This window comes from Equus caballus, chromosome 7 (genome assembly GCF_041296265.1).
Source record: "Equus caballus isolate H_3958 breed thoroughbred chromosome 7, TB-T2T, whole genome shotgun sequence".
Classification (NCBI taxonomy): Eukaryota; Metazoa; Chordata; class Mammalia; order Perissodactyla; family Equidae; genus Equus; species Equus caballus.
In genome coordinates, this window is record NC_091690.1 from 34,429,448 (window position 1) to 34,447,231 (window position 17,784).

At 50.3% G+C, this 17,784-nt stretch overlaps 1 protein-coding gene across 13 annotated transcripts in view; it reads left to right on the plus strand.

The window, feature by feature from the left end:
* Positions 1-17,784, plus strand: part of PKNOX2 (PBX/knotted 1 homeobox 2) — a 253,941-nt gene that overhangs the window by 217,664 nt on the left and 18,493 nt on the right. For 5 of the 13 annotated variants that reach the window (XM_003365280.5, XM_001505076.6, XM_005611680.4 and 2 more), the window contains 4 exons: positions 1,521-1,709; positions 13,874-14,003; positions 14,467-14,564; positions 15,358-15,477. In XM_003365280.5, the coding sequence (XP_003365328.2) occupies positions 1,521-1,709; positions 13,874-14,003; positions 14,467-14,564; positions 15,358-15,477 (537 nt within the window). The remainder of the gene's footprint in view (positions 1-1,520; positions 1,710-13,873; positions 14,004-14,466; positions 14,565-15,357; positions 15,478-17,784) is intronic. The other 8 variants (XM_070272922.1, XM_070272924.1, XM_070272923.1 and 5 more) reach the window with 2 other exon arrangements.

Below are 17,784 nucleotides of genomic sequence, written 5' to 3' on the forward strand. Positions count from 1 at the left end.
TTCTCTGTGGGTTTTTTTTTTCCTAAAAGTTTTATAACTTTTTGTCTTACATTTAGGTCTTTGAGCCATTTGAGTTACTTTTTATGTAACATGTGAGATTTAAATCAAGGTTCACTTTTTTGTTTATGCATGTCCAATAGGTCCAGCACAATTTTGAACAGTGCTTTTTTGAAAAGCAACTTGGCGATGTTTATCATGAGTCAAAAGAATATCCGTAGCTTTTTTCCTGTCACTTCTGGGAATTCATCTTAAGGAAATAATGAGAAACATGAATATAAACCATAAGGTTGGAAAATAGTCACTGTAACATTTTTTATAAAATTCAAAAATTGGAAGTAATCTCAATGCCCAACAATAAGGAATTGGTTAAGTATGGTACATATGTGGAATAATATGCAACAATTAAAAACCTATTTACTCAATAACTTTCACCCATTCAGCAAATATTTACTCAGCATCCATATATGTTGGTGCCGAGGATAACATACTGAGCAAATCAGACACCATCTCTTCCTTCTAGAAGCTCACAGTCTAGAAGGCAGCATACAGAAAACAATGTTGTCTCTTAGAAAAATACGTTTGGTAAACTAAGCAAGCAAACAGGAAACAAAATTGTATGCACGAGGTGATTAAACTACATTAAAATGCATGCATATGGACAAGACGAAAAAATCATCATTCTTTTAGAGTGATTGGATCAAGGACAATTTTTTTTTTATCCTCCATTTTCCATACCTCCCGTAGCACATTCTTTTTAATAATAATAACAATAATAAAGAGAAACGCTTCAGTTGAGAAATAGCTTCTTGCCATGAGAAGATTAGGAATGTCCCTTTGCAGAGATGACAGGCACACGTCCAACAGTCCAAAGGGCACGAAAAAGGCCACCACAGAGAGCTAGGTGTCCAGCACCAGCTAAGTCATGCTGGATGATTCAGTCAGTCAGCAAGTGTCAGTGGGGCATCTGCAAGGTGACCTGCGTCACAGGAGGCACTCAGAATACATGTTTAAGAATAGACAGTCCCTAGCCTCTCAGGACACTTGCAAGAACTCTGATGTCAGTGTTGCTCACGCTTGTTCAGTGCTTTACACTTTGCAGCTTGTGTGCTCCCTCATACAATCCTCTCCACGAAGCCTTACAGCTGTTAGGGAGGGCATAATTCCCCCATTAGTCAGACAATAAGGCACAGAGAGCTTAAGCAATTGCCCAAGGTCACACAGATCTTGAATGGCAGGCCTGGGGCTTGAGACCTGGCCTTCTATCTCTAAGGCTAGCGCTGCTCTCAGAATACCACAACTGCCTGGAGAACAGCTGTGATAACAGTGGGCTCAAAGCAAGCAAACAATCCAGAGAGAGCTGTGACTAGAATTTAAATCATGTGGACGAGAAAGCATATACCTAGGGCAGGGGATGGTCACCTCTTCCCTGGGGGCTTGGAGGTGGGGGGTGGGGGTGGTGTCAGCGCAGCGAGTAGAATGGGATGCAAACACCTGGGCTCACCTCTCCTCCCTCTTCCCAGATGGTGAAGGCAATCCAGGTCCTGAGAATCCACCTGCTGGAGCTGGAGAAAGTCAATGAACTCTGCAAGGACTTTTGTAATCGTTATATCACCTGCCTCAAAACCAAGATGCACAGCGATAACCTGCTCAGGAATGACCTCGGGGGGCCGTACTCCCCCAACCAGCCCTCCATAAACCTTCACTCACAGGTAACCCGCAGGGCTGGATCTTAAGCCAGGCTCCTAAGCCAGGTATAGGAATGTCCGAAGGTCCCCTGGTGACCTAGGAAAGTGGATTAGACTCACTGGATCCTTTCACCATGAGGGCCTTCCTCTGATCCGTTCCTTCTTCTAGTCATCAGGCAGCACAGTCCCTTTGTCACCAGAGCTTACCCTGCCAGGACATTAGTATTCCCTAGCAGATGACCAGATCTGAGAAGGACAATATCCATTGTGATTCCTAGCTTTCTGACCCAAGATATCCCAAGAAATGAGCTCAAGAATTAAGGAGATGGAAAGCTTTTCTGGAGGATGAGGCAGAGACAGAGGATGACCCAGACTTCCTGGCCCCACAGACATCTCAGGAGGGCTGCCTCCTGCTGAGCTCTCTGTGTTCCTGAGAGGGAGAGTTTGGGGAAAGTGGTTCTTCCCCGAATCCTGCCCCCCTAATAGATGAAGACAGCTCCCCAGGGGACTGCTTCTCCCTGAGAATTCTCTAGTTGCTCACTCTACTCTGGCATGTCTGTCTCGCTGAAGTTCAGGGCCACTGTAAATGTCACCTCGTCACCCCCTCTCAAGATTCACCTGCCATCTTCATCCTGGGAGCTGGGAAATGTGGAAATGATGACTATGTGCTCCCGGCAAGAATGGGCTCTTCTCTCCAGGCAGAATATTTTCCAAAAGGCTGCAAACTAAGAAAGCTACCTGGCGATACCTTTCCACCAAACTCACTGGCAGCTACATAAGCCATAGGCTTACCACTCTCTTCCTCTCCCACTGAGTTTCTTAGTCCAAGACAGATACATGGAGGGTCCCCTGGGAGGTTTAGAGAGGAGCCTCATCTCATGAGACAGTCAAACTTGAGATACGGGTAAACGTCTAAGAATGATCGGCGAGAGGTGCTGGAAAGAGCGCATAGGAAAGGTGGCACCATTTTGATCTCTAAGTTTTAAGGACCAACACACGTAATCTATCTCTCCAGGTTGGCAGAGGCAGGGAAAGGGTCAGGGTGACCTCTAGAAGGCCAACCATGCCTTGCGTATTTTGACAACAAGTATCACATCAAACCCACCCCAGTGGGACCTCTGTGGGACTTGACAGTGAGTACTGCATGGGACATGAAGCAAGAAGTTTATTTCCTCTTCCCGTTGCTTGAAATCATCAAATCACTTTATTACAGATCTAAAAACAGCCGCCCAGGCTTCTGCTTGCTAATATTCTCTTGAAATAGACTCATTCCTTCAGAGTCTTATTGTACTTTCCCTTATGATCAAAATTAGCAAGAAACTTGCATAAAAGAGGACAATAATTGCTCAACGAGCATCTCGTTTGTAATTTATTAGTTTCTATTATTGTGGGTTACCATGGCGACGCTGCACAGCCCCGGTGACGGGAGAGATGCAAGATAGGAGCCGAGGAGTCTGTGAGGCCTCACCAAATGGAGATGCACATTTTTATCAGTAATTTTCATGAAAATAATAAGTGAGGAGTTAATGAGATGGAAAGCCATCCTGTGGCTATTGTGAATTTTTTTTAAGTGTTGATCTAATTAGAATGCATCGGTCAGGAAAAGTAATGAGGATTTAGTGCCTCACAGAGATGTGAGGATCATATCAGAAAATTAGCACAAGTCTTTGGAAATAATCAGGTCCTTGGAGAGGCACTGGATTTCCCCTTCTGGGCCCTCCAAGTCTACCTCAAGCTCTGGCTTTGGGGCTGTAGCAGGGTAGTGAGGGGAGAAAGGAGGGCCAGAGGGCTTAGCAGCCACAGCGGCCCCCTCAGGGTTGGGGTCCCGGGGCTGACAAGTTAGTCTGCGGAAGCAGGGTCACTGGAGACGCCGGGTTGGCTGAGGAGGATAACGTGGGCTCTGGGTGGCGAGGTCTCAGCTAAACTGCCTGCGAGAGTCAGTCCTCCTGGGGAACCCAGCATTCAGCGCCTCTGGGCTTCGAGGAGAGAACTTTGATTTTTATCACTGTAAGCATCAGATCTCTGCCTGAGCGTGAAGCCGGCCCTGGCGTGGCCACCACAAAAAGGCCTCTGATCCGCTTAGAAAGAGGAGCTCAGACAATAGGGCAAAACAAAGACACCAAGGAAGAGAGGAAAAGACACTTAGCGAGATATTCCTATTTGGTATTTCTCAAACTTCTCCCTTCATTTCCTCTGACGGCCACCACCTACTTAGTTCGGGCTTCAGTGGGTAAATAACGGAATTACACACAGGGTACGGCCATAGCTTCCTAACCTGCTCTCCTGTCTTCTCTGGCGATCCCCCAGCATGCCTACACACACACGTGCACTCACACAGGAACACTCACGTATTCACACACGCACTTAGATACACATGCACACACTTAAGCTTCGGCTGCTGGCTCTATCTTCCTAAAGCTCTGTTCATGTCATTCTTCTGCTCAGAAACTCTGCTTGCCCCCCAGAGTTTTCATATCCTTCCACCTGACATTCAAGGCCCTCCTAGGTCTGGACTCAGCCTCCCTTCTTGAGGTGCTGCAACCATTCTTGCATGCCCTCTGTTTGGGTGACACCCCCAAATCCCTGCAGGACTGAACCTCTTCCCCAAGGACAGTAGCAGGCTGCTCTCCCCTGGAGGCCTCTCCAACTCCCACCCGGAATGGACTGTCCTCTCTCTCAACTAGCTCCTGGAGCACTTTGGGCCATTTATATGGTAAATATCACATGTGACTTTGTATTATAGTCACTTGCATAAGCCTCATTTTCCTCTCCTGGATAATAAACATTATTTGAGTACAGACAGTATTTTATATATTATATCCCACAACCAACGGTGGCTACCACAGGGTCTTGTGTACGATAGATGGCCAGTAAATATCTGTTGAAAGAAGTAATACAATGAGAAAGATGGAGAGACAGAAAGATCAAGAGAAACAAGAGGAAGCCAAAGGAGAAATAAAAGAAAGACAAAGGGAAAGAAAGACAAATATTGAAGGTCAGCATTCACTGTTCAAGAGGGAGGTAGAGAAAGGTTGAAGAATTGGCGGGAAAAAGCAACAAAGGGAAAGAGACGGAAAGAGACACAGATCTCGGGAAGGGAGGTGAAGAAAGACAGGCAGGAAAGAGGAGAGGCAGCAATGGTAAGGTGAAGAAGGGACAGGCAGGATGGATGTGGGGTCAGTGCAAAGTCTGAGGTGTGTGGAGGAGGAGAAGGTGAGTAGGATGTGCCATGTGCTGTCCCCATCCACATTCCCAGGTCAGGCTCCTATCAAGGTCTCGCTGAGGTAGGTGGGGACTAGCACGGGCCTTCCCATGAAGGAGAGACCAAGAGACTTTTCAGTGCAGGAGGCAGACACAGGATCAGGGATCAGGGCACAGGATCCAGCATGGGAGACGAGAGAGAAAAGGAGTGTCGGGTGTGTATGTGTGTGTGTGTGTGTGTGTGTGTGTGTGTACACATTCGTCATGGTTCAACCTTAATCCCCCCAGCCTGAAATAGCCACACTGAGAGCCAGCCTGGCCCAGGGAGGGGTGTCTCCCCTCTGGAACATGATCCTCTGGATCAACATTCCAGCCGCCCCACTACCTTTGTTGCAAACTGCTGGCTCATGGTTTTCCCCGTGTGCTAATCATTTGGCCTTGTGTTGCAAAGTGAGAGATACTGTTTTATTCAAATTGGTCCCCCCATTCAGATGCCATATGGTGTCCACATCCAGCTCTATGGGGTCTGGGCAAATTCCCTGCTTGGCCTTCCATTTCTATATGTAAGTTTTCTCTGTAAGGGTAGAATGAGGGTAAGGAGAGGGGGAGACTGCTGCTACGAAGCAGGACTAAACCAGAGTTTCCAAGGACTTGGGCCATAGCTAGTTCTTGCTACCTCCCCAAAGCCATCCTGTACTGCCTGTGCCTAATGGCACAAAGGCATCCTTACTCCTCAGAGCCCAGGCTTCTGGCAGGGGCAGCATCCTCAGTAAGCGGGCTCATTCTAGACTCGGCGTTCTCCTGTCTTCCTAGAGGACACAAACTAAACTGTTCCACTAGGGACGACCTAACTCCCACCTCGCTCAAGTATTAATTTGACTTGAAATTCATCCCTCTTTCTCCATGGAGATTTGAGCCTGGGCTTTATTCCAGGGCAAGTCCGACTGAGCCACAGTTCTCATTTTGCTGCCAAGCATTTGAGGGACACTTACTGTATGCACCGTGCTGGGTCCTATGAGAACACAAGTGAATTGTCCAGGAGGAGCTCCCAGTCTCAGTGGGAGGGAGCTCTGAGTCACATGTGAGGATCTGGATAAATTGTGTGAGCCGATCGAAAGCTCAGGGTCCAGGGAACACTGAGGAAGGGCAGGAAAGGAGCAGCCACAGAGACGGGAAGAAGAGCCACAGGAAGGGCTCTGGATCGAGCAAAACACATGCGTGGCTCGAGGTTGCCCCAGTCACCATTCGGCATCCTTCTTCCTCCCCCAAGGAATGCTCAGGCCTCAGCCTGCATGCCTCACGGCCAGGCTCTGTTCCTGCCCAGAGACAGAATGAACAAACCTTGGTAGGGATTAGATAGGCCAGCAGGAGGATTTTGCCCATTGGGATTGGAGAAAATGCAGATTCACTGGCTTTGGGAGGACTTCCTGGAGGAGGAGGCATTTCAGGCAGGCTGGGGGAGTGGAGGGTTAGCAGGCTGTCTGGGAGCTCTAAAGGTGAGGGTTCCCCATATAAAAGGAAGTCTGGGAGAAGGTAAGGAACAGAGATAGCCTTTCAGAATCCCAGGAGAGAGGAGCCATAGAGGGTGGCGCAGTCCTTCATTCATGCACCGTGCATCTACTCGAGCCCCTATGAAGCCTTCTGAGTTTCAAGGATATAAAAACAGACATGACACGATCTCTCACCTGCACATGTAGTGATGGAGAATCTTGCAGCCAAATTTGGGGGGTGGGGGTTATGCTTTGAGGCTGATAATCATAGCCAATTGCCAAAGATTTTAAAGGTAGTGGAGAACGTAGGCAATGGGGAAAGGGCGGGAGACATGTTGGAGACAAGTTAATTGGGTAGCCACCTCTTGTATTGCTCAAAGAAGAAGTGGCAGGGGCCGGCCTGGTGGCACAGGGGTTAAGTGCTCACCATCTGCTTCGGCAGCCCGGGGTTCGCCAGTTCCGATCCCGGGTGTGGACAGGGCACTGCTTGGCACACCATGCTGTGGTAGGCGTCCCACATATAAAGTAGAGGAAGATGGGCACGGATGTTAGCTCAGGGCCAGTCTTCCTCATCGGAAAGAGGAGGATTGGCAGCAGTTAGCTCAGGGCTGATCTTCCTCAAAAAAAAAAAAAAAAAAGAAGAAGAAGAAGAAGAAGAAGAAGAAGTGGCAGATAAAGGGGAGAACATCAGCATTTATTGACCCCCCATCTCAAACACTGCACGTACCAGGTGCTTTTCACATATTATCTGATGTACTCGCACTACAAGGCTGCCAGGTGTACATTATTTTCTCCATTTTATGTCCAAGGAAAGGGAAGCTCAGAGAAGTTAAGACACTGGCTCAAGGTCACACACCTAATAAACAGCAGTCTGGGATGTGTTGCTCCAGAGTCTATGTTCTGCTTGTTGAAATAAGTTCTTTTACTTTTTTCGTGATATGTAGGAAGGTGAACCAGGAGTCCAGGGCCCTAGGTGGGGAGGGTGACCCTTCTTAGTTGTAGATCAGGGACTTAGAGACTGGAGAGGAAGAAACCAATTGCTGAGAAGCAAGAATTTGGATTTGTTAATAGATTGAAAGTCACGAGAAGGGAGGTACAAAGTGGACATAATTGTAAGATTCTAGGCTTGCAGACCAGGTACAACTCTCCAGCTGTGTTACATCCCAACCTGGGGAAGGTGGGGTTGCCTATTGAGCTGCAAGGAGTTTGCATTTTCAAGATTGGCAGGAGGCGCAGGGGGTGGGGAGGCCATCCCCTCAGGCAAGCCCCTGAAGGTCTGCCCAGTGGCCAGACATCCTGAGGGTTTGACCAGTGAATTTGTAGCTGGCAGGGATCGGGGGAGATGATCTACCCTGCAAGGCCACCACTAAGATGGAAAGGGGACACCCCCAGGCCAAAGTGACCAGAAGCTGAGTTCTGGAGTTACCGTGCCTAACTCCTGCCATAGGCATTAAAGCTATCCCTTCTTCCCGTTCCTAGCCTGCAGCCCTCCAGCTCAAGGGGCTGGGGGACCAACAGGGTGGCCTTCCCACCAGGCTAGTGAAACTTGAGCAGTTCTCTCCTCCAGAGAAGGAATGTTCCTTAAGAGCAGCTGCTACTTGTCCCCACAGGCCAGAAGTGCCTTTCCCTTGAGACTAAAGCCCCCAACAGGAGTGGAACAGGAACAGGATTAGGTGGCTTGTTTACATGTGACTATGTAACTGGCTTCCCTGAGTTTGGGAACCCAGTTTTTCCCGGCCTCAGACAGGACAGGACGCTGCCTCTGCCAGAATGGAGGGACGCTGCCAAGAACGGAGTGTCTGGGGACAGTGGCAACCTCCCCGCCTCCCTAAAGCATGCGCGCGCGCACACATACACACACCATGCCAGGCCAAAGCCCAGTCAGGCCGCACAATTACTGAGCGTTTACCATGCACCCAACACTGCTAGGCAGTTTAGGGGAATTCAAAAAATACTGCTCTTTCTCTCAAAAAACCTGCAACCAAGCTAGAAATCAGACCCGTGCATAAGAAAGAACCAAGGAGCTGTATGTCCAGTATTAAAGGAGTCAAGAGGCTGGGCCATGGGCATGCCCTGGGTAGGTCAAGATAAGCTTTCCAGTACAACTGAGGCACTCAGAACCAACTACCCGCCCCCCAGCTGGGGCAAGTTAGCAAAAACCCCATCCTCCTGGGAGGCTTGAGGAGGCTTTGGGAAGCACCATCTCAGCTGGTGGATCAGCAGAGACCCCTAGTGGCCTGGGGGTGGATGGCAGACAGCTGGTGCCCCTGGTTCCACACTAACACCCCACTCCCTCCCTCCCTCCACTCACCCCCGACCCACCCACACAGTAAAGCCAAGGGAATGCCATTGGTTTATCTAAAACCCTCAGCTGGAAGGACCTTTGCAAGGTCATTCAGTTCATTCCCCTGTTTCACAGGCATTCTAGTAAGGGAAAAATTCCAGCTATTTCAAAATAACTTAAAGGAAAACTTTTCTATCAGTTCTTTCCTTCACTCCTTCGTTTCTTTCTCCCATCACAGTTTATTCCAGGAATTTCTTCTTTTAGTGGGAAGTAAGTTTCCCCTGGCAACATAAGCCCTTTCCCTATTGACAGTGAAGAATGGTGGCTCATGGGACTGACACAGCTCCTCCTAGGCTGACATCAGACCATAGCATCAGAGTTCATAGTCATTGTCAGTTCATTTGTGTCCCCCACCCCCACCACTCTCCGCTCTGAAAGTAATCACAGAGCCTTTCACTTTTTATTAGTAAGGTCTTCCTTTTGAACAAATCATCTTTTTTTGTTCCAAAAATGAGGTTTGAAGTAAAACTCACCCAGTGACCACTATGGTCCTGAAACAATGACTGATGGCCCCAGGGAGTGAGGGCCCTGCAGCTGGTCCATGGGTGGAGTTCAGGAGGCGTAAGCTCACAGCCACTCTAAAGCTGCTCCCCTACCTCTGCCCCCTCCTGAGCCGCTCTTGGCCTCTCTGTGTCTCAGGGAAACATCACACAAGGAGCAGGAGGGGAAGGGCTCCCTGGGAGGCCTGTGGAGGCCAGCCCGCTGGTTTCCATCTGATTCCTCAGTCACCTGGTCCATGCTCTATGATGTGTCATTTCTGGGAAACTCTATGGAAGTTCTCAGCTTTGGGGCCTATTTTCTACTAGAAAGGCTCTTACTACTAGAATATAAGTCTCTTACTACTTGAAGGTAAGAGACCACACCCCCACACACACCACCCCCCACCCCAGTCCCATGGAAGGGGTCCACCAGAGAAGCCAGGAAAGTGCCCATGATCCCTAGGCTTCTGGCAGTTTCTATAAACTTGGGGATACCACTGCCATGTTCCTGGTGGAAAAAGGCAAAGAGTTCTTGGTCTGGATAACCGGTTCTCAGCCTCTGGTTCCTGGAATTCAAGCAGGGATGTGAGACTCTGGATGTTGAAATATGTCACTAAAACAGTACCAAATGTGCTTCTCATCTCTTTATGGATGCTAAGGAGCCTGGAAGGAAACAGCTCTATTTGGGTCCAGACAGAGCTGCATCCACCCAGTTTGGAGTCTGATAAGCCTCAAGAGGAAAGAGTTGAGAAGATAATAATACTGTGTGCTTAGCCAACACTTTCTCCCCAGGGGGCTCCCACTGCTGCTACAGTAGCTCCTTCCTCAGAAAAGACCTGTAGACTGGTCCCAGAGAGTGAGAGCCCCGTTGTCTCCATAGAGACAAAGGCTCCAGAGAGCTAGACACTAAAGCTGCAAAGTCAAGTCTGGAGCTAGCCTGAGACGGAGACTGCAGCTTTGACTTCTGGGGCTTGGCCTCGGCCCAGGAACATCTTGGGCAAGGAGGCAGGGATGGAGGGGCACGTGGCAAGGATCGACCACCACGGCTGCGTGGATAGCCCCAGATGCATCGCTTCTGCTGCTAAGAACCCAGAGGCTCTAGGACTTCTAGGATAGGTTTTAAATCCTGGCCGTGCCACTCTCTCGTGGAGTGACTTTAGCCAAAGGAAGTGAGAGATGATTTATTGGGTGTCCACATGTGCCAGGCCCTGTGCTTACGTTGGAGCCTGGCTGGCTGACTCCAAAGCACATCTCTCTCTGAGAGCATCGGAGCCGCACTCCAGGCCGGAAGACCTGGGTTTGAGGCACAGCTGTTTGCCTCAAGGAAGTCACTTCCACTCTCTGGACCTCAATTCTTCTTCAGGCAAATAGAATCATCTCTCTTCTGCTGACCCCATAGATAGTGGTCAGATTAAAATGAAATAGTGTGGTCAAAGAATGCTCTCTAACATTCAATGTGTATGATAAATAGATACTTTTCAGACCCATCTGATTTGGGGACCATCTCAGGGAGGTTTTTGAAAATACAGATTGCTGAGGGTCTGATTCAACGGTCCTGGGAATCTGTGTCTTTTAAAACAGCTCAATGCTTAGGCAGGTTTGTGAACCAGCTCATATTTACAAATGTAAGGGATAAATAGCATTTCCCCCGACCTCAGGGATGCCAAGATTTTGCTTCCTCTTTTCGCCCCAGCTAAGATGTAGCCAGCCCTGGCCGTGCCCATGGTTTCTACCCCTGAAGTTCCCCATTCCACACCTTTGCTGCTATAATGTGGCTGCCTCTCAGCACCTCCCAGCAAAGACCCAGAGAGGAGAGGGTAGGAAAGAGAAGGGTCTGATCTAAAGCACAAACTGCCTTCAGTTACCCAAACCAGGTAAGCTGGCAGGGAGGCTAGCCAAGCCCCAGGGCAGAGAGCCAGCCTGAGTTTGAATAAGCAGATGAAGTATCCTGGTGATAGCTCACCCTTTTGCCTCTGGCTAGTAAAAATGTGTGTTGGTTGAAGCCCAAGGCACACATCTTGTATTTATTTTACTGACTTATGCTTGTGTTTGCCTAACCTTGCTGGATACTTTTTCTGGTGGGGGAAGAAAGTCTGGAACAACTTTTTGTGTTTGAAATTCCCAAACACCCTCACCCAATGAGGAGCACATGGATGATTCCAAACCAGACATTATTGAAAAGTCATTGCCATTAGTTTTAGGGTGAGCGGCATGGAGGGGCCCCCTCCTCTATTAATTTACCTTCCAAGGCTGCTTCAACTTCACATAACCTCGCTGCTGGTTTGCATCCTCGGAGAATGGTTGGCTGGGAGGTTGGGACACGGGGAGCTCAAACTTGGAGGAGACTCAAGGCTGGAAAGCTCAGGCTTTGAGGGCTCTGGATGTCAGCACGGAGCCAGACACATTTTATAAATAAGGAGACTGAGACCCACAGAAGGACCACGACCTGCTGATTCTCAAATTGATCATCTTCCCTCCAGTGCCCATGATGCCTCTGTACCTCTGGGTTTTAGTTGTTGCATCTGTTCACCTTGCCTTCAATAATTATTACTGAGCCTCTGAGATTCAAGGAGCACCTTGCAGCCCAGTTCTTGGCACAAGGTGGTGGTTCACCATTTGTGGAGAAAGCAGGGCTGTGTTCTAGTCCTGGTGCTGCTAACCAGCGGGGGGACCTTGGGCAGGTCACTAAGCCTCAGCTCCTTATTTGTACCTCAGGAAGTTGGAATATGTGGCTTTTAAGGGCCCTTCCAGTTTCCAGGCTTCTCCAAGTCAGACTCAGTGTAGACTGGAACTGCATAAGAGGAAGGCCCAGAGTTTGCTCAGAGAATAAACCTCACCGGCTGAGAGGCTCTCACAGAGTCCCAGAAAGGGGAAGGCAAGAGCCACCCTCTCCCTCCCCAAGGTCAGAGCAGCAGAGGTGAGCCAAGAATAGAAGCGAGGCCTCCTCTGGCCCCACCCACCAGCAAGCCGGCCACAGAGGCCCAGGCAGCCAGGCAGAGGAGGGAGAGCGACTCCAGTTCTCTGGGTGCTGCTTATTTATAGGCGATGCCCCTCCAGCCCTGGGGCCAGGGACAGTCCTGGAGGGTAAAAAAGGCAGCCTGGGGGGAGACGCCAATGGGGTTTTAATTGGCTAAATCGAGTGAGACATATAAATCAGTGCTACCACTTCCTGAGAGGCTCTGCCAGTTTCCAGGGTGCTGGGGTCTGGGAGGTGACACCGCGACTGTCCCTGGGCCTTTGATGGTTTCCTTTGTCCCTTGCTACAGTAGGCAGTCGTTGGCTCAAGTTTTCCTCCAAACACACGTTTCTCCTCACTCCACACTCCAGACCTTCCCTGGAGGCTGAAGACTCAAGCTTCTCCCCATCCTAAAACAAAAGCTGGGAAGTTGGGTGCCTTCTTTTCCCCCAGTTTAGTCTATTTTCTTGACTGTGGACCTGTCTAAACCCTTACAGCTCATGCCTTCTGATTCCAGGCTTTGAGCATGGGAGTGTGGGCCCTAGATGGCCATGGCACAGGTGACCTGGTTCAAACCCTGTTTTCAGATGAAGAACTGTGGTTGCAGGAGCCAAGAGACCCAGGCAGGTCTCCTGAAGCTCCTTCCACTACACCTCATTCGCCACCTGTCCTGTTTTCTCCAAATAAAGCCTAGAGACCCCAACCTCTCACACACCCCGTTCCTCCCTCACACACTCCCGAGCGCCCAGCCGCCGAGCAGGGAGGGCTCCCTGCCTCTTCTTGGAGGCCTGTGGCCAAGCCTCCCACCCTGCATGCCGGGGCCCTCAACATCAGGTCCAAACTCTGCTCTGCCCAGCTGTTAAACAGCAGTGATGAGGCCAGCGAGGTGCCGGAAAACATGATCTTCTCAGCTTTGGCTTCTGCAAAAACAAATGGCAAAGGTTGTCTCCTAGAAAAATGGGCACTGGCAGGTTGACAATATGGGACAGAGGGAGACTGTCCGCACTGGGATTCTGTGCTGGGAGCCCGAGGCAGAGCTCCCAGCTCTCTGATGAGATGTGCCGAAGGGTGGCTGAGGTTGAGGCTCACGTGAGATACTCTTAGAAGAAGGTTGTGAAGAAGCTGGGGCAGCTATTTTTTTTATTTAACAAATATTTTAGTAATCACTATGGGCCAGGCACTGAGCTGGGTGCCAGGGATACAAAGTAAAACATGAGAGGCTGTGGGGTCGGGGAAGGCATCTGGAGACAATGGAGTGTGAAGGACAATAGGTGCTGAGCAGGCAAGCCTGGCTCTCAGCCCCGGCCACACATTTGCATCAACTGTGGAGAGTTTACCCCCAAAGCCCCGCCCACACCCCTGACCAATTAAATTAAAATCTCTGGGGTTGGAACCCAGGCATCCATATTGGAAATTCCAAACTAAAGCCAAGGTGGAGACCACTGGTTTATGGGATAAATTTACGTCTCAGGTTTGCAGGGGAATGGAATGGCTAAATGGATGACTATTGTTGGTTGGTTGGTTGTTTTTAATATTGAGGCTTCTTATTCACTGTTTCTAGGAAGCCATGAGAATTGCCTTTCTGATTCTGGTCTGGGGAGGAGCAGGAAGGAGGAAGGAGGGAAGGCAGGAAAGGGGAAGGGGCGAGGAGCAATTTGGGGCTGTGGCATCTAAGCTGTTAGTGACATTGTCACAAACCACACCTCCCTTACTGCCAGGACCTCCTGCAGAATTCCCCCAATTCCATGTCTGGAGTCTCCAATAACCCCCAAGGGATTGTGGTCCCAGCCTCAGCGCTCCAGCAGGGCAACATCGCCATGACAACCGTCAACTCACAAGTGGTGTCAGGTCGGTGCAGGGGATTGTGGGGAACAGCCCTGGGAGGAAAAGGGTGGCCCCGAGGGGACTCCAGGGTTGGGGAACAGGGTACTGCACAAACCATTCTAGGAAATGGGAGGGAGTGCCCCAGCCGAGGGAGGGGCCTCCAGCTGAGTTTCTTGACTAAAGCGTTCTGTAAGTCTGTAGATAATTAGCACCAAGACCTGATTGTGACGGTTTGGAACAAATTTAGGTCAAAGTCTCATGAGCCCCTCAAAGACCAAGTCAGGCTGTTGTCCCTTCCCCCAGACTCCTCTCACCAGAAGCTCTGCTCTCTGGACCCCATTCCCCAGCCCACCCCTCCCCTGCAGGAGCTGGATCTCTCCAGAGTAGAGGGAGTTTACACATGAGTGCCAAGTGAATTGGGAACCCTGCTTGCCCTCACTCCTACCCACCCCCATGGCAGGGACCCAAAAACTGGTTGTCTCCTCAGGTGGAGCTTTATACCAGCCAGTTACCATGGTAACCTCCCAGGGTCAGGTGGTCACCCAAGCAATCCCCCAGGGAGCCATCCAGATCCAGAACACACAGGTGAGTGTGTGTATAGCTGTGTGTGCATGGGCGTGGGGGAGGGCAACCATAATTGCTCATAATCCACGAGGCACTTTACACAAGTAACCCATTTAATCCTCGTTATTCCTCCAAGAGGTATCGTTACCCCCTCTTCGCAGATAAGAAGCTGGGTGTTGGAAAGGTTTTATCAACTTCTGGGATTTTGCTGCCTCCCAGGGTCACATCAAAGGGTCCTGCACGTCCTATTCCTGGTCTCCACTCTGAGCCACTGTGTAGCTCAGTGGGACAGAGTGCACACACAGTGGGGGGAGTAAGAAGATGTGAAGTCAGAGGCCTGAGATCTGACATTAACTCAGTCATCTTAGATAAGTCACTTAACCTCTCTGAGCCTCCAAGCTCTTATCTATAGAAGGGGATTAACACCCACTGCACACAGCCCTACCACCCTTCAGAGCTGCTGAGGACTAACCATGGTGAAGGATAGGAAAGTGCTCTGCAAACTTTAAAGTACCCTAGAAATGCTGAGAACTATTGGATGGTTTATGGCAAATTTGTCTCCCCTATACCTCTGAATGACCCTGTCTCCTCTCTCACCTCCTTCTCCCTCTCCCCTCCTGCTCCTCCTTCGTCCCTTCTCCCATTCTCTGAGGGGCTGGTGCGGGGTGATGGGAAAGGTGACCTCCCCAGGGCCCTAATAGTGAGTTGGGAATGGGGGTTGGCAGCCGGGAGCCTGCCGTCACTATGGCAACAGGTCCCTAGTTGCTGGCCCGCCAGGCTGCTGATGCTGATTTTTTCTCCACGTGCCCTGAAGGTTAACCTTGACCTCACCTCCCTCCTGGACAATGAGGATAAGAAGTCCAAGAACAAACGAGGAGTCTTGCCCAAGCATGCCACCAATATAATGCGTTCTTGGCTCTTCCAGCATCTCATGGTGAGTGTGTGTGTACCGGGGGTGTGAAGTTGCAGCAAGGGGTATGAATAACCCCTTGGACACCAGACTCTGCTGTCATCCCCAGATCTACAGAGGGCGTGGCCTCAGAGAGAGGCTTTCGGATAGAGGTGTCATCTTCCAGAGGCCAGGTCACAGGGGAGGCCAAAATGGAACCCAAAGCTGGGAGACTCTCTCTAGTGCTTGCTGCAGCTGCTGCCTCAAAAAAAGTGTGACATCAAATGAGGGAATGGGGACAGACATATTCTGAAGAGAGTGAAGTACTGAGCAAGTGTACAGTTTCATGACAGAGTGAGATTCCGTGGGGCTGGGGTCGTGTTTACTGGTCTAGAACCCCTCCTGCAGGCAGCCATGCTCACCCATGCCCTTCTCCTGGAGAGGAAAATGTTGATTCTCGGCCAGGACTCTTCTGTTTCCCAGAGTCATCCCACTGAGGGAAGCAGAGGCGTGTGTCCCTTTCCCTCTGATGAGAGCAGCCAGGCGAGCGCAGTTGTCTCTGGAGGGGCAGCCCAGGCTGAAATCCCGGCTTCCTCACATAACCAGCTCTGTGACGCAGAGCATTTGCTTTCATAAGGCTCCATGACTGCTTTTGTTAAACGGTGACCAAGGGTTTGGTTTTCAAGGTAGTGTTTCTAAAGTGCCTGCTGTGTGCACCCAACGTGGGGGGGTTGTGTGGTTATGTGCAGTGTTAGTTGCAACAGATAGGCCTGCAGTTGAATGTCAGGAGTGACTTCAAAACTGTAGTCCCTCAGCACCATTCAAGGGCCATAGCAATCAAGAAAGGCAGTGACTCTGTGTCCAGGCTGATTGTGTGTGTGTGCATGTGCGTGTGCAAGTGGACGTGCGCGCGTCAAGGTGGGGAGGTAGATTCAGTGAGCACAGAGCAGTCTGCAAGCCCTGGGCCTGGCCCGGCAGTACCTAGACAGACAGGCATAAGACAAACAGTCAGGACTATAGACATATTGGCCTGCAAAGTGTAGGGAAGGGCAGGAGTAAGGGCAACTCTTTCTTCAGAGAGAAATCAGATGGATCATGGAAATTAATTAATCAATCTGTCAATCAACAACCCTTTATTTGAAATAGGAGTGCTTCTGGAAGCCATGGAGCCTAGGCTTAGGCAGTGTTCTCAGATTTCAGGATCATTTTTTTTTGGTGGGGGGTAAGATCAGCCCTGAGCTAACATCTGCTGCCAATCCTCTTTTTGCTGAGGGAGGCTGGCCCTGAGCTCACATCCATGCCCATCTTCCTGTACTTTATATGTGGGATGCCTACCACAGCATGGCTTAATGAGCGGTGCCATGTCCGCACCCAGGATCCAAACCGGCAGACCCCGGGCCGCCAAAGCAGAACATTCGAACTTAACTGCTGTGCCACCAGGCCAGCCTCAGATTTCAGGATCTTAGGGACTCTGTCCTGGAAGCGCTGGGCCTGTCCACCCAGTGGACTGCTCTGCAGATCACCGTGTGGTGATAGATGTGGGGCCAGAGCTCTGCATCTCCCCATGGGTATCCACCCAGCCACTATAGGCACTTGGGCCACCCCATGCTTTGCTGAGAAAGCTCATTTTGAGAGCGTTTCCTAGGGAGCAAACATTGACCTAATTTGGAGAGAAGAGGCTGGAAGGCTGAGGGTTAAGGTGAGCAGAGAAGGTTGGAGAGACTCACAGAGCCTAGTGATGGAGCCAGGGGGCCAGGGCCAGCCTCAGGCCTCAGGAAGCAGCTCGTGGTGGGGATGCCCGGCTTTCCTGCCTGTTCTGGTTTTTTGAAACACACTGTCAGTGGCCGGCCTGGTGGCGCAGTGATTAAGTTAAGTTCACAGTTCTCCTTTGGCAGCCCGGGGTTTGCCAGTTTGGTTCCAAGGTGTGGACCTGTGCACCACTTATCAAGCCATGCTGTGGTAGGCGTCCCACATATAAAGTAGAGGAAGATGGGCATGGATGTTAGCTCAGGGCCAGTCTTCCTCAGCAAAAAAAGAGGGAGGATTGGTGACAGATGTTAGCTCCGGGCTAATCTTCCTCAAAAAAAAAACAAAAACAAACCCACACTGTCAAAGAGCCTATGGGATCTGATGGGCCCAATGGCCCTGTGAGTGTCTGTGCTGCAGCTCCCAGCCCCAACCATGGAAAGAGGGGCTCCCTGGGGATGATCCATCTCTAAGCACTGACCTGTCACACCCTAGTTGGGGGCAGCCCAGCCTACACCCATCCCTTCTTCCAGCCACAAATCTAGAGCCGGCTCCATGCATTGTGGTGTGGTGATGTATAGCCGCAGGGCCGTGGGCGTGGCAGAA